Below are 23,362 nucleotides of genomic sequence, written 5' to 3' on the forward strand. Positions count from 1 at the left end.
TCCTTAATGGTTTTCCGCTAGACATACTGTAACATGCCACCAATAGAAGGCAACAAATTACCAGCAGAGACCTACATGCACCATTATAGTTTCCATTAAAACCAATACAATTCCCATTATAACTATTAAAACCATTACAAATTATATGAGGGTTTCTATTGGGGTTTTTTTTTGTTTGTTTTGTTTTGTTTTGTTTGTTTGTTTTGTTTTGTTTGTTTTCAGCAGGGTCATCACTACACTTGGGTTGAATTCATCCTCAGTTATAATTCAGAATACTGCCATGTTTGTGCCAGGTGAATGGCTGTAATGCGACACTCTGGGTTATAACAGTGGAGGTGTTCATGTAATCCTGAGGGTGTTGGGTAATTGAACACCAGAAGACTTGTGTGTTTACCTTCTGGTCCACGATGGAGCACACGAGCTCTTTGACCGCCGACAGGGACACATCGGCGGGGTCCAGAGTCACCGTTTCCCTGGTGAGGCCGATCTGCAGCAGGAAGGACACGCCGTGGAAAGACTCGCGGGAGTGGGTCGGGCTCGGGGCGTTCGCGCTGCCGTTAGAAAGGCGGCCATAGAGCGTGGCGGGGGGGCTCGCGGAGGGCGAGGGCGCGAGCGGGGCGGCGGGATGCGCGGGGACGGGAAACGGTCTCGGGAAGGACGTAGGGGACGAGGACATTTGCACTCTTTCGCCTTGTTTTTTCAACACTTAGCACCTCGGGAGGAAAAGTCCAGCATGTCCCAAATCCTGCTTTCAAAGCCGATAACAACTCATTTCAATGCTTTCCACTTGTTTTTCTTTTCTTTTTCTTTTCTTTCCCTACATCCACTTTGTTCTTTGATTTCACAAAGAAATCTTTTCACTGGAGTCTTTTCACTGGAAACTATCAAACGCAGCGCGCGAGGTCCGACAACATCCAGGACCACTGCAAAACAAGTGTTAAAACGTTACAATGAAACAGAATATTCCAACAAACGTACGTGTGTGTGTGTGTGTGTGTGTGTGTGTGTGTGTGCATGGAGGGGGAATTAAGTATTGTAAACATCATTCAACAAAGATACTGATTACACACACACAAAAAAAAACAAAAACAAATGATGCACAGCGTGAATAAGCGAAACAGAAATTGAGATAGTTTATGTATCACACTCGTTACCCAAACTAGTCCAATCCTGATAGCCTGCTCTCATATACTCTATTTGCAAAAACATCCGAGGTTAATGCACATCTGGACAAACATCTGCACCCCATTAACGCTGTTCTGCAGCCCAATTAAACACCATGTGTATTTATAAGCGGGCACGGTAGGCTCTTATTAGTCTGTGTTCAGTAATAGATTAATTAATAAAGACCCAGTGGTAGAGAAAAGTTCCCCGTTACCTTTCTCCAAAGGGTGGGTTTCCTTCCTTGAGATGCAAAATTCCACCATAGGCCACTTTTATCTATGTACATATCCCCCAGTGTGCCACATAAAGCTCCTATCCTCAGCACCCGCTCTCTCTTTCTCTCTTTCTCTCTCTCTCTCTCTCTCTCTCTCTCTTTCTCTCAGGCTCTTGACGCTCTTCTGCAACGTTCTCTTTAAAAGTTTTACTTTTGAGTCTATGCACTCACGTTTTCCAACTTCTCAGCCCGAGAACTTTTCCATCATGCGTATCCCATTATAGCAGAGTCTCTCTCTCTCTCTCTCTCTCTCTCTATCCCGGCCAATGTGAATAATAATACGGTTTAACGACGCAGAACCCAACGCTTCTGGGATTACGAGTCCGCCTGTTTTATTCTCTCAAGGCGTACTGATAGTAAAACTACATTTTCCGACAAGCGAGGTAAAGCGGATGTCTTCTGCGCATGCGCTCTTTCAATAAACACAGGCTACGCGTTTGTTTTCCCTCGAGGAAAATAAATAAATATCTATCTATCTATATATATATTTAAACAAACAGCTAGCAGCTTTTGTAATCAGAAATTAGACTACACACTATAATGTGATAAATACGAAGTTAACAAAAGAGACCTTTAAAAAAAAATAGTTCCCAAATGGTAAATTCCGCGCATGCGCAGTGTTAACTCGCGTTTCCTCCAGGTAGTATAATATTTTAGGATTCTAAATCCTCTGAAGGCGAATGACTTGTCAAGACAGAGACCGACCTCCTCTAAATGTGAAAACACCGTGTAAAAAAAATAATAATAATAATAAAGTGAAACCACACTTTTACACAGGATGATCTCTCGGGCGCATGCGCAGGTCGGATTAACTGCTAACGGGCTACAGTGATGGCAGGAACGTCTGCGACCTCTAACGGTGCGACCGAAAAGCGCTCAGAGGAGGCAAAAGAGGCGAAAAAGGGATGGCTGTCCAAAAAAACTATCTTCACACGTCGCTGGAAGCCAGCGTGGTTTCAGATAAAAGATTCCAGACTTTACTACGGCGGAAACCAAAAGGTAAAGCTAGGTGTTGCTAATGTCCATGCTAACTCCTTGTAGGGACTGTAAGGAATTTAAGAAGGATTAACAGATTAATGAACACTTCGGCACACCATTACACGTCCAGGTAGACATATTCTAAAATAAATGACTGATCAAATGAACTTTTTTGAGCGTCCAAACTTGCAGGAGATCTGATTTATCAGACGTTGTTGTTATGGAATACTATGGCAACCAGACACTGTTGCTTTGCATGCATGGCGTGGCCAGAACAATGCCTTCTTTACACAGTGAATATTACAGCTAGTTACTCTTGCATGGACTACTTTAATTCAAGATCTTGTAGAATCTTCAGCTACGCATATTAAACAGCCTAAATTATACAGTGTGTCGTGGTGAAGGTGAACTCACCAATGTCTTATGGTCTTGTTCTTGCAGAATCCAGTGAAATCCATCAGCCTGATTGGGGCAGAAATCGAGGCTCTGGAGCAGGATGGAGGATTTGACTGGACTATAAAGCCACAGGGAAGTAAAAGGACCTTTTTCCTTCGGGCTGGATCGGCTGAGGAGCAGCAGCAGTGGATGATGGCTATTTGTGAAGTGCAGATGAGCTCTGGAGAGCACGCTTCAAATGCCTGTGTGGTGCAGTAGTGTGTCTTATGTGTTTTAATATAGTCACAACAACATGTTTGAACATTTTATCGCATCAGTAATGAAACTATGAGCAAACCAAAAGCAGGGGGTTATATGTATTGTAGATTTTTATATACTTTATACTAAAAGGACATAAATAATCATGCACTAATACCTGAATTAATGCTTACTTAAATATGAACTAATGATGAGTTAAAGCATGTACTAAACACTAATCAGACCAGGACGGTGTCAGGCATTTACCACCACTCGTTGCCACAAACGGTGATTAATTTCCAATAACAGCGCATCACAAAATGATTTATTCCGACTATACCACAGAAATCATAACTATTGCCAATCATAGCTGTGTTTACGAATGAATGAATGGCACATACTTTTTATCTGTTTTGAGTTTCATTTCACGTCGTGGAATGCCCACACATCAAGTTATTTGCCGTTATCACTCATGTTATAACAGTCATCTCCTCATCAGCCTCTCTCATTTTTTTCTCTCTCTCTTGAAGCTGAGAGAGAGAGATGCAAAATGCAAACTCCTCTGTCATAAAGATTTTCCCGACAGCTGAAAATGTAAACGTGAATATATATTCATATATATATTTTAAATGTCTTCTTACAGAAAGCCTCACCAAAGCAACCTCTATCTATTTCACAGAGTTTTGTGTGTATGTGGGTTTTTTTTTTTTAAACAGAATATTCTTAGGCATAATTTATGTGAGCATGAGCCCTACAAGCTACTTTTTTACTATAGGAAAAAAAATAACATATTAGAATGAGTGCATTAATGTAAACCTGTGAATTGAATTGCAGCCCAAACCACTCTCAGAGCTGCTGTAAAAAAAAAAAAAATTAATCAACACCTTATGACCAGTTAGTAGCAAGCAATGAACATAGACGTGGATATAAATGATATATTTCTAAAAGTAAAAAGATTGAGATTATGTAATATTTAAAGCATTCTGTAGAATATGTACCCTGTCCAGGGTGTACCCCGCCTTGTGCCCGATGCTCCCTGGGATTGGCTCCAGGTTCCCCATGACCCTGAAGAAGGAGTAAGCGGTAGAAGATGGATGGATGGATGGATGTAAAGTATGACCACCTGCGCGGGTTGCATTGATTGTAGACTTAACTGTGACTGTACAGACTGTGATATTTAATTTACATTACACACCCACAGAGGGCAGTGTTTTATAAAGTCTGTGAAAATTGTCAATTTGCTCCTAGGGAAGCTGCAGTTTTCACTGTCGCCTCTGTGTCGCTTTACTTTTCATCTGTTCATGTAAAGAAATCGACAAAACTAAGTAAAAAGCAATACAACATGACTAGGGAAAACATTAGAGAGCAGCATTATGAATGTAGGCCACTAATAGATAAAGTAATAAAGCTGTATAATAAAACAGGACTGTTATTTCTTAACTTGTGAAAGGTGAGTATCACTATGTCTGTGAACATATGTATATTTTTATATTTGTATAAATTTTTTGTTCATTATTAAGTGACTGGAAGTGTGGGAGTATTCTTTCGGAAATATTTGTGTGTAATTTATGACATTTTAGACCCTTTTTTAAAGTCAGTATGGAGTTAGTTATGTAGTTCTTCAGGTGTGTTTGTTTCAGAGTAAACCTTTTTTCTTTCTGCAGATTGTGAGCATTTCTCTTTACTCTTCCTGTGAGCTAACTGACTCTTTGTTGTGATTGTATAGTTTGTTCTGTAGTATAATTAGCCAAAAGTATGTGGACATCTGACCATCACCACCCACTTTCTACTTTAATAATCACTTTATTAATCCCACAGGGAAATTCAAATAAACAGAAGGATCTGCATATTAGATGTGACGTTTGGAGCGTGGCTGTAGGGATTTGTGTTCATTCAGCCACAAGAGCATTAGTGAGATCAGGCACTGATTTTGGGTGAGGAGGTCTGGGGTGCAGTGGGCATTCCAGTTCTTCCGGAAGGTGTTCAAGGTTTTGAGGTCAGGGCTCTGAGCAGGACACTCGAGTTCTTCCACTCCAACTTTGGCCAACTATGTCTTCATGGAGCTTGCTTTGTGCACAGAGGTATTGTCATGCTGGAACAGGTTTGGATTTCTTAGTTCCAGTGAAGGGAAATTATAATACTACAGCATACAAAGACATTCTATACAATTTTGTACTTCCAACTTTGTTGTCTGGGGAAGAAGAACAAACTTTCTGCCATATTCTGTGTCTATATATATATTCATTTAAGCCATAGTTCTCAAAGTTCTCAACCGAAAGGTTTAAATTCAAACAACAACTCAAAAACAAGTATATCTACAAATGCAAGTGCCAATTGAATCTAGTTTTAACTCGTTTCAGTATAGGGTGCATGGTGGCTTAGTAGCTAGCAGGTTTGCCTTGTACCTCTGGCGCTGGGGGTTCGAACTCCTCACCATGGTGTCCCCCATCTTGTCCCCTGTGACGCTGTGTAGGATAAGCAGTATGGAAAATGAATGTGTGTGTGAGAGAGAGAGAGCCAAATATTTCAATAATCTGTATTGAGAGGGTCTATGGAATTTCAGTAGCATTTTACTGCTTTTTTTTTTATTATTTGAGTTAAGTCCAAATTGGAGTACATCTTGCTAAAAAGATTTCAAGTGAAACTGTGAGGAAATGTTTGAACTAGGTATTGGTATTGAACAGTAGAATAAATGTCATCACTATAAGATTGACTAAGATTTAGGCCTGCAGTATTTACTGGTTGAAAACTGCAGGGCTGTGTGTCCACTTATATCCAGAGTAAACAAGTTTCAGTGTGAGGGCTGGGTCGCGTCCCAAATAGCGGTTTTGGGCGCAATTATTTGGAGTTGAGAGTGTAACCCGATCCTCCGCCCATCATCTCTCCTGCTGTTTCAGTGCAGAGCTCCTGAGCCTCAGAGAGGAACCGCACAGCACACTGCTCTAACCAAGCTCCTCCACATTTATACCATGACATTAGAAAACCCGCCGGAGGAATACACTTTTAAGTGATCGCCTTTTTATTTTGTGCCTGAGAACGACAAACAAACTAAAACAAAAAAACGATGGAACCAATAACACAGTGGACTCCAACTCAGGTTGTCGATTGGATGAGAGGTAGGAGTTACTTTTTAGACCTCTGAAATGAATTCTATAAATTGTAAACAAAACAAAACTTATCTTAGGAACAAGGTTTGCTTTATAACTTTGCGCGTTGCTTCTGAAAACTTCAGCATTTTATTTTCCTGTAGGAACTGCGCGCGAGCTCAACAGGCTGTTTTACAAACCCGCTCCGCACATGCGTCAAGACACTGCGCATGCGCAATGTCACACTTTCCCTTCATACTGCTAGAATAATAATAAGAATATTAGTATACTTTACATAAGAAAAGCTAATCACGCTAAAGCAATAGTGTTATAAAGTAAGGAAACCTTTTTTTTAAAGAAAGTAAGAAGCATTGATAAAAATTCTGATTCTTATTTTGTTGTTATTATTATCATTAATTTATTTACATGTCACTTCAAAAACTCACTTTAGAGAAAGCAGTAGATAAATAAAATGTTCATCAAACAGTAATAAGATAAAGGCCTTTATCTAAAGGTCACAGTAAGTAAATTCGTTTTTTTTATTTTTCTGAAAATATTTTACGCATTTAAAATCATTTTCTTAGGTTATTATAAATAAAATATTATATGAGTGACTACCTAATGTGTGGTAAGGTTAAATGAATGCTTCAGTTCAATAAAGCTGAAAGTGATGTTGGCATTAGTTGAGTTTTCAGTCACTGTTAGCAACATTAGTATTTTTGACTGGATCCTTTCTTCTGGTGTCAACTGGTGGTCAGTGTATCCTTTTTTATTTCAGAGGTGTAAAGAATTCAAAATGTATTTCGTGTAATCTGTTTGGCTGTTGGATAATGTCTTTCGCTTTTCTAGCAAATTCATATTGTGTCATAGGCATACTCATAATAATTTTAATTATAAGATCATGGCATATACAGAACACTTTTATGTGTTCTGGTGCTTTATTATGTCGTATATTGTGTGTAGGTTTATTTTTTCACAACCACAGAAGATATTATTTGGAGAAAGTTTTTTCCACTGTCAAGGATCCTCCTATTTTTATTCAACCACAAATACTACTCATCATTACTGTCTCACAGATATCATTGTGGGGACCGACAAGATGAACAGAGACATCTGGTATATCTGATATATCCACCGCCTTCATAGTCAACACAGTGCATTGTTTAGCAAAGGCAACCAACAATGGATCTGATCCCCCATGATGTTTAGCAGACTACTCTGGTTAGACAGATCAGGTTGTTCGTACACTATATGGACACCTGACCATCACACCCGTATGTAGTTCTTCCCAAAACTCTTGCCACAAAGTTGGAAGCACACAATTGTATAGGATGTCTTTATGTGCTGTAGATATACAATTTCCCTTCACTGGAACTAAGACGCCCAAACCTTTTCCAGCATGACAATGCCCCAGTGCACAAAGTGGCCTCCATGAAAACATAGTTTGCCAAGGTTGGACTGGAAGAACTTGAGAGTCCTGCACAGAGCCCTGACCTCAACCCCACTGAACACCGTTGTGATGGATTAGAAGGCCAACTGTGTGCCTGACCTTACTAATGCTCTTGTGGCTAATCCCCACAGACACACTCCAAAATCTAGTGAAAAATATGAGTGGAGGTTATTATATGAGTAAAGGGGGAATAAATCTGGACTGGGATGTTCATCAAGCACATATTGCTTTGATGGTGAGGTGTCCACAAACCTTTGGCCACATAATGTATATCCTCATGTGAGCCATTTCCAGTCAGAGCCAATTTTGTAATAGTATTGGTCTTCCCTAGTAAGAAGATAATACAGATTTTCTATCAAAAATACAGACAGTTTGATAAAGCTAACTAACTAGCATTAGCTTACGGTTAAACAACCTACCGTTATAGTGAGGGACCGTCACTGGAATACTTTGGCTAAGCATAAATAGCTAGCTAATATGGTAATTGTCTTTGACCACTTTTTAAAATAATGTATGACATTATTGCCATTATTAAATAAGGTCATAAATATGCTGGTGTAGAGGCTACCATTGCAATAGCTACAAATTATACATAATCAACAGTGTCTTAAGACAAATCTTAAGAACAGACTCCTCTAACATAATTTTTCCCAACATTATGAAAAGAAAAACCCACCCATACACTCATGGTATACATGAGAAGTAATTCACATTATTATAATTATTATTTTGCAAGACATCTAACTGCTTGACATCACACTAACTGTGAAACAATTTAAGAGCTACCTACACCATTCAGCCTGTAACATTAGCAAGATAAACAAAGCAACATACAGTTTCTCCAGTAGTTCCAAGCCAACAGTTATTAAAAAAAAGTAAAATTAAACGTAACCCCTACATTTAGAAGGTGAAAGAAAAGATTATAAATGACAAACTTGTGTATCTCAGTAAGTGTACATAGTGACAGCAAACATTAGCAAACCGTCAAGATGCTTACTTAGCTTACTTAGCCTTGCACTATGAATACTACTGTGAATACTAATTGAGCTGTATCACTTAACTGTAAAGTGAACAAAATTTATTTTAAACACATTTCTCAATTTTCTTCATTTGTACATATTAACACAGCTTATTATATTAATACATAATATTATAATGACACTATGATATATCGCTGTTCAGAGATTTCTTTTCTTTTCTTTTTAACCTGTCTTAGACTGTAAGGCAGAGACACTATCCCTCCAGCTTTTGCCAGTTTTGTTTGATATTCTAGACATTTCCGCTGCGTTATCTTCAAAACCAGTGATGTTTGCCCATGATCTGTAGTGTTGGGTAATCATCATATAATCAGCAGTTTCACTGAACTTTGGTCTGGTGTGTAAGAGGCGGAGGGGTTGCAAAGGAGTTTGGTCATTTAATTTAAATTCCTATTTATCTGTAAGGTTCTTTTAATAACATTGTAACAAAGCAGGTTTACAGAAATCCAGGTCTAGACCCCTAACAAATTAGCCAGAGGCAACATTAGAGCGATAAAATGTCTGAGAACATTAGAGAAAAGCCTTGAGAGCAATGAAGATTTATAGGGGAGCCTCCTTCAGTCAGGGAGAGCAAGGAGAAGATAAATGTAGTGTACTAGAGGATTGGTGTGTCAGATGAAACCACATTCTGCACCACAAACCTTTTAGTGATTTGTGTATGGTATGCAGTTAGTCATGCATACTAGTTCCACACAAGGAAGATCTACAATCTGATGGGAAAACACTGCAGTACAGGTCCCACTGATCGTGTGCAGGCTTGCCCACACATTTCACCTGGCAGGTGCAGTTAAGAAAATTATATGTGAAGGTTTCCCAAATAAAAGCTGCTGAGAAGCCTATGGTGACTGTTCTGTTATTATTCTCTATAATAATAATAATAATAATAATAATAATAATAATAATAATAACTTTATTTTTCTATTTTTCATGTCAAATTAAAGAAATACTCCACCATTTTTTCTACTTCTATGTATCCACTGTATCTGAGGTGTATGTCTTGATTATCATAAACAGGAATTGTAAACTCATTTATAATGGAAGTCTAAGGGCAGTTGTTGAACTCTGTCATTAAACGTTTAAAATACATGACTACATGACGAACACAAATTCCAACCTTTAACCACTACACCCTTAACAGTTTCTTACTAAATTGGTTCTTATAGAGTTTTATCAAACTTTCCTACACTGGACTAACACAGTAAAAACTTTTCTGGTCTTCAAGCATTCTCAAACCAATATCATTTCAGTGGTGACACAAAACCACATCATGATGCTGAAGAGATATTTACCTATAGTAAATATTTACATTTACATTTATTCATTTAGCAGACGCTTTTATCCAAAGCGACTTACAAATGAGAAAATACAAGCAAAGCGATATAGATAGATATAGATAATAATATATATGACAAAATTAGTTTAGCATATATGACTATTAACACCCCCACAATTGCCTTTAGGATTCCATTTTATGCAAGTTTTGAATTCCGTTCTTTTCTTAGTACAGGGGTATGTATGGAAATTGTTGGTCCATGGTAATCACAGCTACATTACAGTTGCATTGAATAGGGACTAGTTTAAAAAACACTGGAATATTCTTTTAAGGTTGCTCAACCATTTTAACAAAAGAAGGAGGTAAGAAATTAAGGACATTGATAATTGATAACAAGTTGAAGACCAAGATGGTGGCGCGGTAACACGCACTTCGGGTCCAGAAATCACTTTGCAAAGCTGCATCAGAAACTTTTTAGCTACGAGACGCTTGTGTACTGGATGTTATGTGTTGCACCATGGTCCTGGAGAAACAACATTTGGTTCCAATGTATACAAGCTATATAGAGGAATTAAATTTTTTTAAAAACCCATTTAATTTGACTTGACTAATGTTAAGGGTATACAATATCAAATATGTACGTATGTTTTTTTATTAGGTGTTGACTTTAGAGAGAACAGAAATCATGTGCATTGATGTCTCATCCTCAACACATATCCAGAACCCCCTACACAGTACTTTAAATGTAAGAATTAGGAGCTTGTATTCAGGAAGAAGCAGCAAGAAGGGAGATCATCCTCATTCTGGTTGGTAATAGTGGCTGGAAGGTTCTGACTGGTAACAAGATTACTTGAAATAATAGCACTCATCCATGCTTTTAGCTAATCCTGAACTAAATTGTGCAATTGTGTCCTTTTTCTCCTACTACTCCACTCTTTAAGGAGCCCTTCATGTGTCTGTACTGCTGTTGTGATGTTGACTAAGTACCCTCTCAGCACTTAGAGCACTTCTGGAGGATGTTCAATGAGTAGTTGAGTTCAAAGTTTTTGCCTGGAACTGTGACTTCAAAGTTTAAGAGACCTCAAGTTCACCGCTACACATCAAGCATGCTGACAAAAAAAAGGCTCTCTGCAGGTGTTTGAATTGAATGAGTGGTCCGGTTAGAACCGGTGACAAAAAGTCCTCTGATGCCCATGATTTCTTAAAAAGGCCTCTTGTTCAAAGTAAGGATCAGCTAAGTTGGAATGCAACAGCCAGCATCCTCTCCAGGAAAATAAATACACAGCTTATTACCACAGCCTTATTCCATTGGCATTGGCCGGCCATTAAAGGTCGGATCAGTGATTTTAAAGTCAGACTTTTTGTACATGCTCGTCCTATTCTGGAATCTTTAATGAAATAACTCAGAGAAAGTCTGGTCTCTGTGGCACCTCAGATCATCATCTGGGGAAAAAACAATGGTGGACCACCTGCATCCAACCAATCAGTATAAGGAGATGCTATTACCTGCCTGTCATTCATATACTGACCAGCCATAACATTAAAACCACTGAGAGGTGGAGTGAATAACATTGCTTGTTAGGACGGGTGGGATATATTAGGTAGCAAGTGAACAGTCAGTTCTCAGAGTTGATGTGTTGGAAGCAGGAAAAACAGACACAGCTTAGCCGATGGAAGACGTTTTTCTTATATCGCAATAATCTCTGGAATAGTGTTCCAGATAACACTCTAAAGCTCTATTAGTGTTGTTTATATGGATTAAAAACATTTTTTTCATTTAAATGAGCTCAGTCATAATTCTTGGCTCTTTATTTATGTCTTTCTTTCTGTTTTCTTTGTATGTCTCACACCCGTGGTATGTAATGAGATATATAAATATGATAGCACTACAGCAATGACTCCTGTACAGCTAAGACAAACAACTGTTATAGATTCAAGTATGCCCGACATTCCAAACATCATTTTTGAAGGAACAACAGTGAAAGCTGTCAGTTTCATTTGGCTCAGTAAAAAGGCCTGGTGCCAAAACATACTCGTTATCCTTGTACTAATGCAAATAGAAACCAATAGAGCTGTTTGGTGATGGGTTGATCCTGGACTTTGTTATAACGCCTTCCTAACGTTCGAAATCTTTGTGGAAAGGATTTACCTGGACCAAAGTTTTTTCCTACATGGAGGAAATAATGCCAAAAAGGTTTAACCTGAGGTGTATGTAATCTGTTGTCTAGGTATGCAATTTCCCCGTAGTGTATGAGTCGACATCCTTAATTGCGGAGTGCTAAAGTTAGACATTAGCTTAGTCTTAAGTTGTTTACATTCCTATAGAAAACTCATCTAGTCTGAAGCTCAGACTGCAGTTGTTTTTGCAGAGGGTGCTGGATGATTTGTCAGCTACAGTGCTTTCCTCCCTCGTGGCCTTAAATGAGGTCAGAAGGTCGTGTAGTAATAAATGCTGAGCTCATGTGTGGGATTTTCGAGTCCTGCTCATCTTGACACCAGCCATTAGAAAAGAACAAACAACGCCTCTCGTCTACTGCTAATGTGTTACCGTACTTGTCCTGGTTGTTTTTTTAAACCACTTGGAATGTCATGTAGGTGCTCCTTTATTTGTGCTTTTCGTAAATTAGCATTTATTCACCAGATTGTTTAAAGGGATTTGATTTCTTCATGAAAAATGGCGAATAAATGCCAACAGAGAGGACTAACTTATCTTATTGTGTTCTCATTTGGTAGACGATTTTATCTACTGCCAGATCTTTTGACACCAAAGAAACTGCAAGTTGGGGTGCATGGTGGCTTAGTGGTTAGCATGTTCGCCTCACACCTCCGGGGGTTCGATTCCTGCTGGGGCCCTGTGTGTGTGTGTCTCTGTGCTGCGGGGGTTTCCTCCGGGTACTCCGGTTTCCTCCCCAGTCCAAAGACATGCATGGTAGGCTGATTGGCATGTCTAATGTGTCTGTAGTGTATGAATTGGTGTGTGAGGGTGTATGTGAGTGTGCCCTGCGATGGATTGGCACCCTGTCCAGGGTGTACCCTGCCTTGTGCCTGATGTTCCCTGGGATAGGCTCCAGGTTTCCCCATGACCCTGAAAAGGATAAGCGGTATAGAAGATGGATGGATGGAAACTGCAAGTTTTCCCATCCACCTCTGGTCTAGTACCAAAGGTTTCAGATGTTTTTGGTACCTGGCAACAGGTATTAATAAATGGTACACAGGGGTAAGGCTAGCAGCAATTGTATACGTATGTAGAATTAAAACACTACACAATATTTAAAAACAAGTAGAACTCTCATCCAACAAGTCTAATCCTTTCAGACATTTGACCTTGTTGTGACCTTGACCCTGTTTGGATAAAATCAATTCATCCACTGGTTACAATGTTAATTCCATATCAATCTTACAAACATTCAATCCGTCATTCTTGCGATATTACACTAAACAAGAATCTCAGACGGATGTACGGACATCCTGAAAACATAATGGCTCCACCGCTATTTTTATATACAATATTTAAAGCTGCTGTATGTAAGATTTTGGAATTTCATGTGTATAAATTGACCCAGAACAGCTCAGAAACATCAGACTATAGAGTTTTTCACTCCGGATTTAATAATCAGGGTTTGTTTTTTGTTTTTTTTAACATTTACTTTCTCAAAAACAGAAATGCATGTTTTCTGATCATGTTTGAACTGTTTTTAGTGATGTCATAATGGTGTTATTATTGAAAATAAAATAAGTTTCATCACAGCTCAGAGTTTTCTTCAACGGTGAGCTGGGGAACCTATCAGCCAATCACACAAAGGACAATCATATTACTGATCTGTCAGGTGTTTATTATCCACTGCACAATGTGCAGTTACTTTTAGCATTAAAATGGAAATGCACTTTTCTCATTAAGCGTCACGTTCAAAACAATATACACTGAATCATTTAAAAAAATATAGCCTAGTCTGTAGTGAATAGAATAGTCCGTAGCCATGTTTCCATCCAAGTTGGGACTTTAACTTGGAACATCGCATAAAACATTTGTGAATAAACCGCAATGCCGTTGCACCATTAAATTTTTTCTGAGCTAATTACCCAATCACATGATTTGTTGAGACAAAGTCCCATGACTGCGCATTGAGGAAATTATTCGTAAATGTGTTTCCATCATAGTTTATGCGCATGTCTTTTTATCGAGTAAAAAAAGGATCCGCCTCAATTGAGGGAAAGTTTTTTTTATGCGCATTTTGGAGATTTTTAGTGCGTTGATAACGTCTCCGTTCTTTCTGTTGTATTTTCATCAATCAGCAGAAATCTGAAAAATCATTTCAGCTTTTCTTTCTGTTATTAGTGTTTACCAATTGTAATCCAAGTGCTTCAGTTGCTTTTATGGTCATCAGTGTGACTGTTTCAGTCGTCCCTCGGGTTGGTAGAAAATGAACTAGAACCCCATGCTCGTGTCTTGTTTTTAAATGTGGGGGCAAAAGACACCTGGTGAAAGCCACATGTACACACACAACATAAATGAATTGTCATTGTTTGCCATATGGGGTGACAGATGGCTTTTGTGTTTCTTAAGCCGAGGTGTCTTTTGTCTCATTCTGTGTTCTCATCACTTTAAAATGCTAATCAGCACTAGCTGGTAGCGTTTGGTTAAAATATGAACAATGCCATTTTCACACTGAAAATAAACTTGCATGCATATGAAATAATGTCTGTGAGTTATTTGGTCATATGGGGAATGGATTCTTAACATTTTTCACTGTTTTTTTCATGTAATTCTGTCCTCTGCTGCGGAGATAGCCGAGTGAATAGAGCCTCTATGTGTGGGGTGGATTCACTTTCTCCAAATCAAAGGGACAGAAAGAGATGGGGGCGAAAGACAGGGCAAAGGGCAATTTTAGCCCCTCTTTTCAGCCCGTGGTACAACAGCTGCATTCTCTATTCTCAGAAAGGGATAGACATGAGCAGTGGAACCATTAGAACTGCTTTACAATACACTTAAACTGTCTCATTGCTCTTTAAATATCTGTTCATTTCAGCAGCATCGTTAGCAAAAACAAATGGATTCGGGCAAGTTTAGTTTCAATAAAACGTGTGTGTGAAAATGGCTTGCATCAAGCAAGTATGAAAGTAAATGTAGAGGAACGGTTCAGAAAAGAAAACTGCCTCACATCACACTGATTAGTTACTGATGGTAAATTCCATTCACAAAGGAAACCAAGGCATTTTGGAAAACATTAGCTAAGACTAACTAACAACAACTTCATTCCTGACCTGTCAAACGTTAGCTAGAATAAGTCTGATTATACAAACTAGCTGAATGCTAATAGCTAATAGCTGTACGCAGCGTACACAGACAGAATACAGTGATATTATATTATGTCTTATATTATTTCTTATTCTCACTATCACGTCTGTTAAAAGTAAAATTGTTAGGAATTTACTTGTTAGGATTACTTGAAGCTGTCTGACGCTAAAGTTTCACCTTATGACTTGACATATATATGATTACAGTATAGAGAGATGTAGTGATGTTTGAAAATGCAGTGAGAAGGAAGTAGAGATTTTCCCTTTGAAATGTGGGTGCACAGTGGCGTAGTAGTTAGCACGTTCGCCTCACATCTCCAGGGTTGGGGTTTCAATACCCTGCGTGTGTGGAGTTTGCATGTTCTCCCCGTGCTGTGGGGGTTTCTTCCGGGTACTCTGGTTTCCTCCCCCAGTCCAAAGACATGCATGGTAGGCTGACTGGCATGTCTGAAGTGTCCGTAATGTCTGAATGGGTGTGTGAATGTGTATGTGATTCTGCCTAGCGATGGATTGGAACCCTGTCCATGGTGTACCCCGCCTTGTGCCCCATGCTCCCTGAGATAGGCTCCAGATTCCCCGCTACCCTGAAGGATAAGCGGTATAGAAAATAGATGGATGGATGGATGGAATATTGTAATTGTATTTTGTTATGTTCCACCTCTGGTCGAAACATCGCATACTGATTCATAAATGTCACAAATCTAAGCTATTCCTTAAGACTGGCAGCACACACAGTATGTGGCGAGACATTCTTGAGATTTTACTAGATTGTGCCTCATTTGACTTTATTAAAATTCTAGTTTAGCTTCTTAGGTTAGCATGTTTGCCTCGCACCTCAAGGGTTTGGGGTTCTATTCCCGCCTCCGCCCTGTGTGTACTGAGCTTGCATGTTCTCCCCGTGCTTCTGTGGTTTCCTCTAGATCCTCCGGGTACTTCGGTTTCCTCCCCCAGTCCAGAGACATTTGATGTAGGCTGATTGGCATCTCTAAATTATCCATAGTGTGTGAATGGGTTGGCACCCCAATCAGGGTGTCCCCCGCCTTGTGCCCTGAGTTCCCTGGGATAGGCTCCAGGATCCCCCATGACCCTGCATAGGATAAGCAGTACAGAAAATGGATGAATTGGTGTAGTATCACATTCTCAACATTTCAGCCCACTGTAAACTGTACCTGTATCCAGATTCAATGGTTAAACAAAATGTTCTTGACTTGTGTCGACCACCTGATCATACTTTCCCAAGAGATTGGGGCAAAGGCACAAACACAACATGTTTATCCGTCTTTGGGACCCCTGCACCGCTCAGCTTGGACTCAGCTCTCGAGCTTGGATTAGACATCAAAGCTTGTCAGAGCATGAGAAAATATGCACAAATATGTCATTCCGTTGATACTAGTCGCATGGGAACATTCCTTCAAATATGGTGGCACAGAGTTCAAGCAGCAGCACGAGGTCTGACAGTTATGGTATCGCCACATAAATTGTATAGCATGGAGTGTTTAGTGATTGTCACTAAAAATTAATGTTGCCACCTGAAGTTGATTCTTTTCCTTTAACAGCACATCCCAAAGTGTTTTATTCCTATAATATCGCAGCAATTTGCCAATGATTATATATTTTTTATTTGTTACAATGACACATGATACTTTTAACCACTTATGTTTTGTAGAACATCCAGGAAACAAGTTACTTCCTATGATCTATCATGTTATAGCAGGTATAAAGAGTAATTTCATTACCCACCTTTCTGTTTTCTCTCTTGACATTAATAAAACAAAAATACAGCTTTTGTTAACTACAGTCTGAAGACCCTCCTGTGGCAGAACACTTAAAAAAAAATTTTTTAACTGGTTCAACTGAAGGTTTCTTCTTCTTGTCTTCTCAATGACATGACATCTATTGCCTCTGGCTTACTCATTATGGATCAGAATATACATCCGGCTTTCTGTGAAGCTGCTTTGGGACAATGTTTATTCTTCAAAGCTTTATACAAATGTTTTCAAAAATGAATTGAAAATCTTCATTAAAATAATATTGTGCATGGATCTTAGTTATTTGCACTGGAAATTCAAGATGAGAGCATTTCTTTCTCAGTCAGTGGGAAAATCAGTGAAAAAGGCAGCAGTACTGTCTCTCTAGAGCTTTTTCCGGTCCTGGACAATGTTTATTGTTCCTTTCAAAGCATTGAAAACGTTCCAAGACTTCAGGGTAGTCCTGAACACACAGAGACTTTCATAAGATAAGAGGTTGAGCTAAATCTGCTACTCTTAAAAATGTTACTCAAAAAAGAAGGTGCATGTGTGACATCATTCTTATCTTATACATATATGGACTTGGCTTATAAAGGCCTAATGTATCTCATTCTATTAAAAAAAAAAGTTTCTGAGTTGACTTTAGTGTTTAGACACAGCTACAGGGTTCATACCCAGCCACGAAGCACTCTGCTAATCATTTACCAGGAGGAGAAAACCAACATGCACACTATCCAACTGCTGTATTCAGTATTCTTAAGCACAGGGAAAAAACAATTTACTTTGCCATATATGAGCGATTATTATAAATGTACAGTGGTGTTTATGGTGTTTTGCATATTGTAAGCTAATTTTTAGCTCACATACAATATGCACATGGATAAATGACTAGTCACATATATGCCTGTGGTTCTAGGAGGTTTGAATCAAATCCCAAAGCAAAACTAGAGAAAAGCTGTACATGGCAGGCATGGTGGTAGAGCAGGTAGTGTTCCTGCCTCACGGCTGCTCCAGGATCCTTGGTTTAGTCCTGACCTTCGCTTATTGTTTCTGTAGAATTTCGCATGTTCTTCTCGTTTCCTTCAACTGGCAAAAGATATGCAGGTTTGACTAAGTTGCCTGTAAGCGAGAGCAAATGTGTGTATGCATGGTGCCTTGCAATTGACTGGCATCACATTTAGGGTAAATTCTCCCACCTTGCACCCAATGTACTCGGGATATTCTCCGGATCCACAGTGACCACAACCAACATAAAGTGGTTGCTGAAAAGACTGAATAAAAATATATAGCAAAACAAGCTAAACAATTAGCTAGTTAGAATAACAACCCATTCTGCTCCAATTATAGAATGCATTTGTTATGAATTGTCAGAAGGCATTCTGACTTCAATTCCCAGCAGCCACTGCACCGCTTCATCATGGTCACATGACCTGACTCTCATTCAGTTAACGAGCACCTGTGTTTATTTAGTCGCTGTTCGCACCTCACAGTTTGTCTGGCTTTGTTTGTCTCAAGTTGTCACGTCATGCTCTCCCATCTCCTAGGTATTGGTTTATGTTTGTTTTCCATGCTCATGTATGCTTAGTGTCTTTTGTGTTTTGTTTGAACTTTCATTAAACCTTGAATCTGCACGTGCATCCGCCTCCGTCTCCATAATCGTGACAGCTTTGTTATTATTCATATTATTCATATGATCTTGTTTTTTTTTTTTTTTTAAAGAAATTGGAATCAAAATGTTTTAGTTTTAGTAAAGAATTTTTTGTGTCTATAAATCAAAAAAGCAAGAACATCAAAAGCAGCCTGTATTGTCGTTGACGTATTTAAATTCTCCAACCCATCAAGTCAAAGTTTATTTCTATAGCACCATTTATACAGAAGCAGCTGACCAATGTGCTTTACACTACATCATAGGACATGAAACAAAACATAAGAGAACATAGCAGACAGACATATAAGAAAGACATATGCGTATATATCAGTATCTAATGATCATTAAAAGCCAGAGAGAAAAAACAGGTTTTTAGCAAAGACTTAAAAAGAGGAAGGGATGGTGCAGATCTGATCTGAATAGGCAAACTGTTCCAGAGTTTAAGGCTCGCAACAACAAATGCACAATGTCCCCTTTGCTGTAATCTTTATCTAGGAACAAGTAAAAGTTTTCTTTTTGTCCCAGATCTGAGAGCTCTTAAGGGATTGTGTAGAACTCATAAATTAGAGAGGTAGGAGGGTGCCAAATTATTCAAACATTTATAAACAAATAATGGAATTTTTAAATCAACTCTAAACCGAACCGGCAACCAATGAAGTGATGCTGAGATTGGAGTGATATAGTCATGTATGCGTAGACTTGTTAATAATCTCGCTGCAGCATTTTGAACAATCTGAAGTCGTGCCAAAGTAGTGGAGTTTATGCCATAATACGAAGAGTTGCAATAATCTAAGTGAGAGGATTAAAAACGCATGAATCACCCATTCAAAGACTTGAGGACAAAGGAAAGGCTTAACTTTAGATAGCTGACGAAGATGGAAGAAGCAAGATTTAACAACTGAGTTAACTTGCTTGTCAAATTTCAAACCACTATGAAGCAGTACGCCCAGATTCTTAACACAAGAGTTTACCGAAGATGAAAGGTGATGTAATTGAGGATGGTGCATAAGTCTACCATCAGGAGGGCTGAAAAATGTCGTCTTGGTTTTTTTTTCATTTAGTTTTTAAAAAAATTTGCAGATATCCACATTTGGATATCGTTTAAGCAAGCCAGCAAAGACTCAAGTGAATTTTTTCCAGATCGTTTAACGGGGGACATAAATCTGGGTGTCGTCTGAGTAACAATGGAATGATGCATCATGTTTCCTAAAAATGGATCCCAAAAGGAGCATGTAGAAAGAAAAAAGGGTAGGGGCCAGGATAGAACCCTGAGGGACCCCCAAACAGAGGTTTGCAGCAGAGGACTCAGATGAGCCAAAACTACCAGAGAATTTATGATCTTTCAAAAAGGAGCTGAACCAGATTCCTTTCAACCCCACATGGTGTCCAATTCAAGAAATAAGGATATCATGATCATCACAAGCCAAGAGCTGTGCTATTTAATGGCAAGAGTTGATAATATAGGCTAAACATCTGTTGTTAGTGGTGTTTAATAAGGCCAAATTGGACAGTCTTTTAATTCTTGTGTAAGTTTTTGCTATGCCAATATTCAGCCCTTTTAGTAAAGAAGCTACAATGTGAAATTCTTTGTGATTTTTCACCAAAACCTTTCTTTAATGTATAAAAATGCTGCTTGAGGTCACCCTTGAATGTGTACTCATGTGACTCATAACTGGCCGCTCACTTTAACTACACAGATGGCCTGATTTTCACATCATGATTATGGCATAGTGACAGTGTTACTCCTCATCATTAATTGTGGTCATTGTGTGAAACTTTGCACCACCATTCACTGTTATTCCAGCAGCACAGTCAGTAGCAGAGAGGAGATCGTGCTCAGTGCATTACCACGGGGCACGTGAATGCCACTGTCTAGTCTGTGAATAAATGGAGCCAATAAGTGGAGTTTGGCCACGAGCTTCAGGGTCAACGGAGCAAAGATTTACTCCATCACCCTCCCCCCAAAACACAAGAAAAACAAGAGCAGTGAACAGATGTGAGAGTCGATAAAAAGGGCATTTAAAGCGTCTGACTGTGAGCATCACATCAATCTTTTTCACAAGCAGAGAAGAAAAAGAAGGAATGAGAGACAGAATGAAGAAATACCAGGGAAGATTCCCTGGTAAGAAAGAGAGAATTTACTTCGTCATAGGTCACTTTCAACTCAAGAGCCTTTTCTAGAGCACTGGAAGTTTCTAGAAATTTCTAGGAGGGCAGGAACTTTAGGTATGCTTCCACCAGAGGAAACAGGGCGTAGAGACCTCTCCAGAGTGGGTACGTTTCTGCAGACTAGGAGCTATTAATGTGGACTATCACGAACTGAACGTCTCTGACCTTCTTCCTCTGTGTTTTTGTAAACCTGTGTTCAGCCATGAGGCAATTAGTAATAAAAAAAAGTTTGTTTTAGGACAGAGCAGGTGATGCTTGACTTGCAAAGTGAAACCTTTCTGCCATCCTTTTGTTTTTACAAAAGCTGAAAATCTGAAATGCCTCAGAAGTGTCTTACAGAGTTTACTCAAAGCATGAAATTACAAGGCATGCTCACGTGGTCTCAAAAATACATTAATATTAACTTCATACTTGCAACAAAGTTAAATGTAAGTCTTCATTTACACTGAACAACCCAGTGCCAGGTTTTGTATCCTGACAGGTACAGTGTGGTACCTTTTTATCTAGAGAGTGCAACAATAAAGCTTTTGTTCACATGACCTGCTTGGTGTTTAGACTACACATGAAACGGTGGGGGGGGGGGGGGGAGATATGGCTGAATAAATGTATTACATTGGGAAGTTAGAAATAAACCCCTCTAACATTAGCGAATAAATATTATTCAGAAATAAAAATCAAGGGTTTTTTTTATGATTTTCCCCCAGTATGGATTCACTCAAGGCAGTCCTGCAAGGGCTGTGGCTGTAAACTTGTTAAGTTGTTGGTTAAGATTCACATTGATCCAAGATACCAAACTGATATTGGGTCAACATCAGCCATTCTGTTGGGAGAGTATTCGGTGCCAATGTTAGCCCAATGCAATTTTGTCCATTGGGTCAACGTTGGGCCCCCAGGCCTGACAGATTTCAACCAACCTTATATCCTTGTCAATGTTGGGCCAGGATTGGGTCAACGTTGGCTGAGTTGTTTATAAAAGTGTCCAACATTGGCAAATGTATAGGGAGGGCCAGCACAGCCACCCAAAGTAGACGTTGTGCCAATGTCAATGTCATTCACAAGAGAGAGAATGTGGGGGAGGGGAGAACAAAAGAGACAATGGATTTATGGCCTTTGTAGTTTAAGGAAGCTAACCTACTTCAATAATTAAGATCATATCTGTAGTTATCTGACTTGCGTATTGTGTGTTTGGTAGCAGTCCTAGTACTCAGGATTATCTGTGGTTCTCTGTGTCTCTCTCTATGTATGTGAATGACCTCATAAGTGTCAACCGCTGCAGTTTGAAGGGTTTTAGCCCAAGACTATTCTCAGAAGGGTCAAAAATATTTCAGCCAGGAGCTCACTGGTCCAAAGCAAATATCTTTTATTGACTCATCGCTTCTGTGTTTGCTCTAACACTCTTACGCTGTCGAAATAGGCAAGTCCTTAAACGGTCTCGCTGAAAGACACTCTTTGTGTGATGTCTCCCTCCCTGTCTCTCTCAGGACTGGATGACAGTCTCCAGCAGTACATCCCGAAGTTTGAAAAGGAGAAGATTGATGGCCAGCAGCTGTTGAAGATCTCCCACCAAGACCTGGAGGAGCTCGCCGTTAGCCGCGTTGGCCACCAGGAACTCATCCTAGAAGCTGTGGATCTTCTCTGTGCTCTGGTTCGTATCATAACCATAGGTTTCAACCCACTAAAATTTGATCTGTCCAATCAATCAGTCATGCTCTTAGCTGAGTCCCCTATCCAATCAAATGAAGCATTTACAAGTAAACAGGGTCATGTGCTTTTACTGCATTTTATCAGACAGTTCCACATGAAAGTCCCACTCTTGTGGAATGACTTTAGAAGGCTTTTTTAGACTAGATTTAGAAGATATTTTTAAGATACTTTTTTTCTCAGTTCCACTGTTATGCTATCTTTACATTGGCTGTATAAAGATAAAGGCTGAGTTATCGATCGTTAAATTCTTAGCATCAGCCATTAACTAGCTTAACAACAATGGTCAAGCTTAAATTAAATTTAAGTCAGCAATTCTTTCTACTACTTTGCATAAATTGCTAAAAAAAATTGTGTTTTTAATTACACAGTAGAATGTATTGTTTATCTAACATTAACTAGCTTATAAGAAAATTTGGCTAGCTCTGTTTCATAAAATCAACTAGCTATTGTTAGAAAGTTAACATCGACATTAGTTAACCGAACGACTTAGCAGAGAAAAACAAGCAAGGTAAGCTTTTTGTTGCACTGTTTATGAGCTAATTGCTAATGTTTTAATTAACTAATTTACTGTTAATAAAAAGTATTAGCCAGGTTAACTAGCAAAAGTTAAATTAATTGACATACTGTGGAATTAAAAATGTTAGCCAGATTAACCAGCAAGCTATCGCTAATATTAAATAAACTTCATCAACATTAAATAAGCAAAATGCTTACCTGAGTAATAGTAGATAAACTAATTTATTGTGCAATTAAAAACAATAGCCATGTTCATAAGCTAATCGCTGATGTTAGATGAACTAATATACTGTGTCATTAAAAACAGCCAAGTTAACTAGCAAGCTATTGCTAATGTAAGATAAACTTACTTACTGTGTAATTAAAAGCAGTAGCCAGATTAACTAG

General features: G+C 38.9%; 3 protein-coding genes across 5 annotated transcripts in view; 2 read left to right on the top strand and 1 right to left on the bottom strand.

The window, feature by feature from the left end:
• LOC128601460 (serine/threonine-protein kinase D3-like) overlaps positions 1-2,092 on the bottom strand; it is a 57,034-nt gene extending 54,942 nt beyond the window's left edge. For 2 of the 3 annotated variants that reach the window (XM_053614684.1, XM_053614682.1), the window contains exons 1-2: positions 1,379-2,092; positions 395-923 (exon numbers count right to left, since the gene is read on the bottom strand). In XM_053614684.1, the coding sequence (XP_053470659.1) occupies positions 395-676 (282 nt within the window). In that variant the 5' untranslated portion in view covers positions 677-923; positions 1,379-2,092. The remainder of the gene's footprint in view (positions 1-394; positions 924-1,378) is intronic. The other variant, XM_053614683.1, reaches the window with a different exon arrangement.
• A 30-nt stretch (positions 2,093-2,122) lies between these two features.
• Positions 2,123-4,842, top strand: si:ch73-111k22.3 (pleckstrin homology-like domain-containing protein). The gene is made up of 2 exons (XM_053614685.1): positions 2,123-2,437; positions 2,858-4,842. The coding sequence occupies exons 1-2, from the start codon at positions 2,270-2,272 to the stop codon at positions 3,068-3,070; spliced, it is 381 nt and encodes a 126-aa protein (XP_053470660.1). The 5' UTR covers positions 2,123-2,269; the 3' UTR covers positions 3,071-4,842.
• Positions 4,843-5,479: 637 nt separating this feature from the next.
• Positions 5,480-23,362, top strand: part of cnksr3 (cnksr family member 3) — a 56,606-nt gene continuing 38,723 nt past the window's right edge. Inside the window, exons 1-2 of the mRNA XM_053614907.1 lie at positions 5,480-6,165; positions 22,237-22,400. Of these exons, the coding sequence (XP_053470882.1) occupies positions 6,114-6,165; positions 22,237-22,400 (216 nt within the window). The 5' untranslated portion in view covers positions 5,480-6,113. The remainder of the gene's footprint in view (positions 6,166-22,236; positions 22,401-23,362) is intronic.

The sequence above is a fragment of the Ictalurus furcatus genome, chromosome 25 (assembly GCF_023375685.1).
Source record: "Ictalurus furcatus strain D&B chromosome 25, Billie_1.0, whole genome shotgun sequence".
In the NCBI taxonomy this organism is placed as follows: Eukaryota; Metazoa; Chordata; class Actinopteri; order Siluriformes; family Ictaluridae; genus Ictalurus; species Ictalurus furcatus.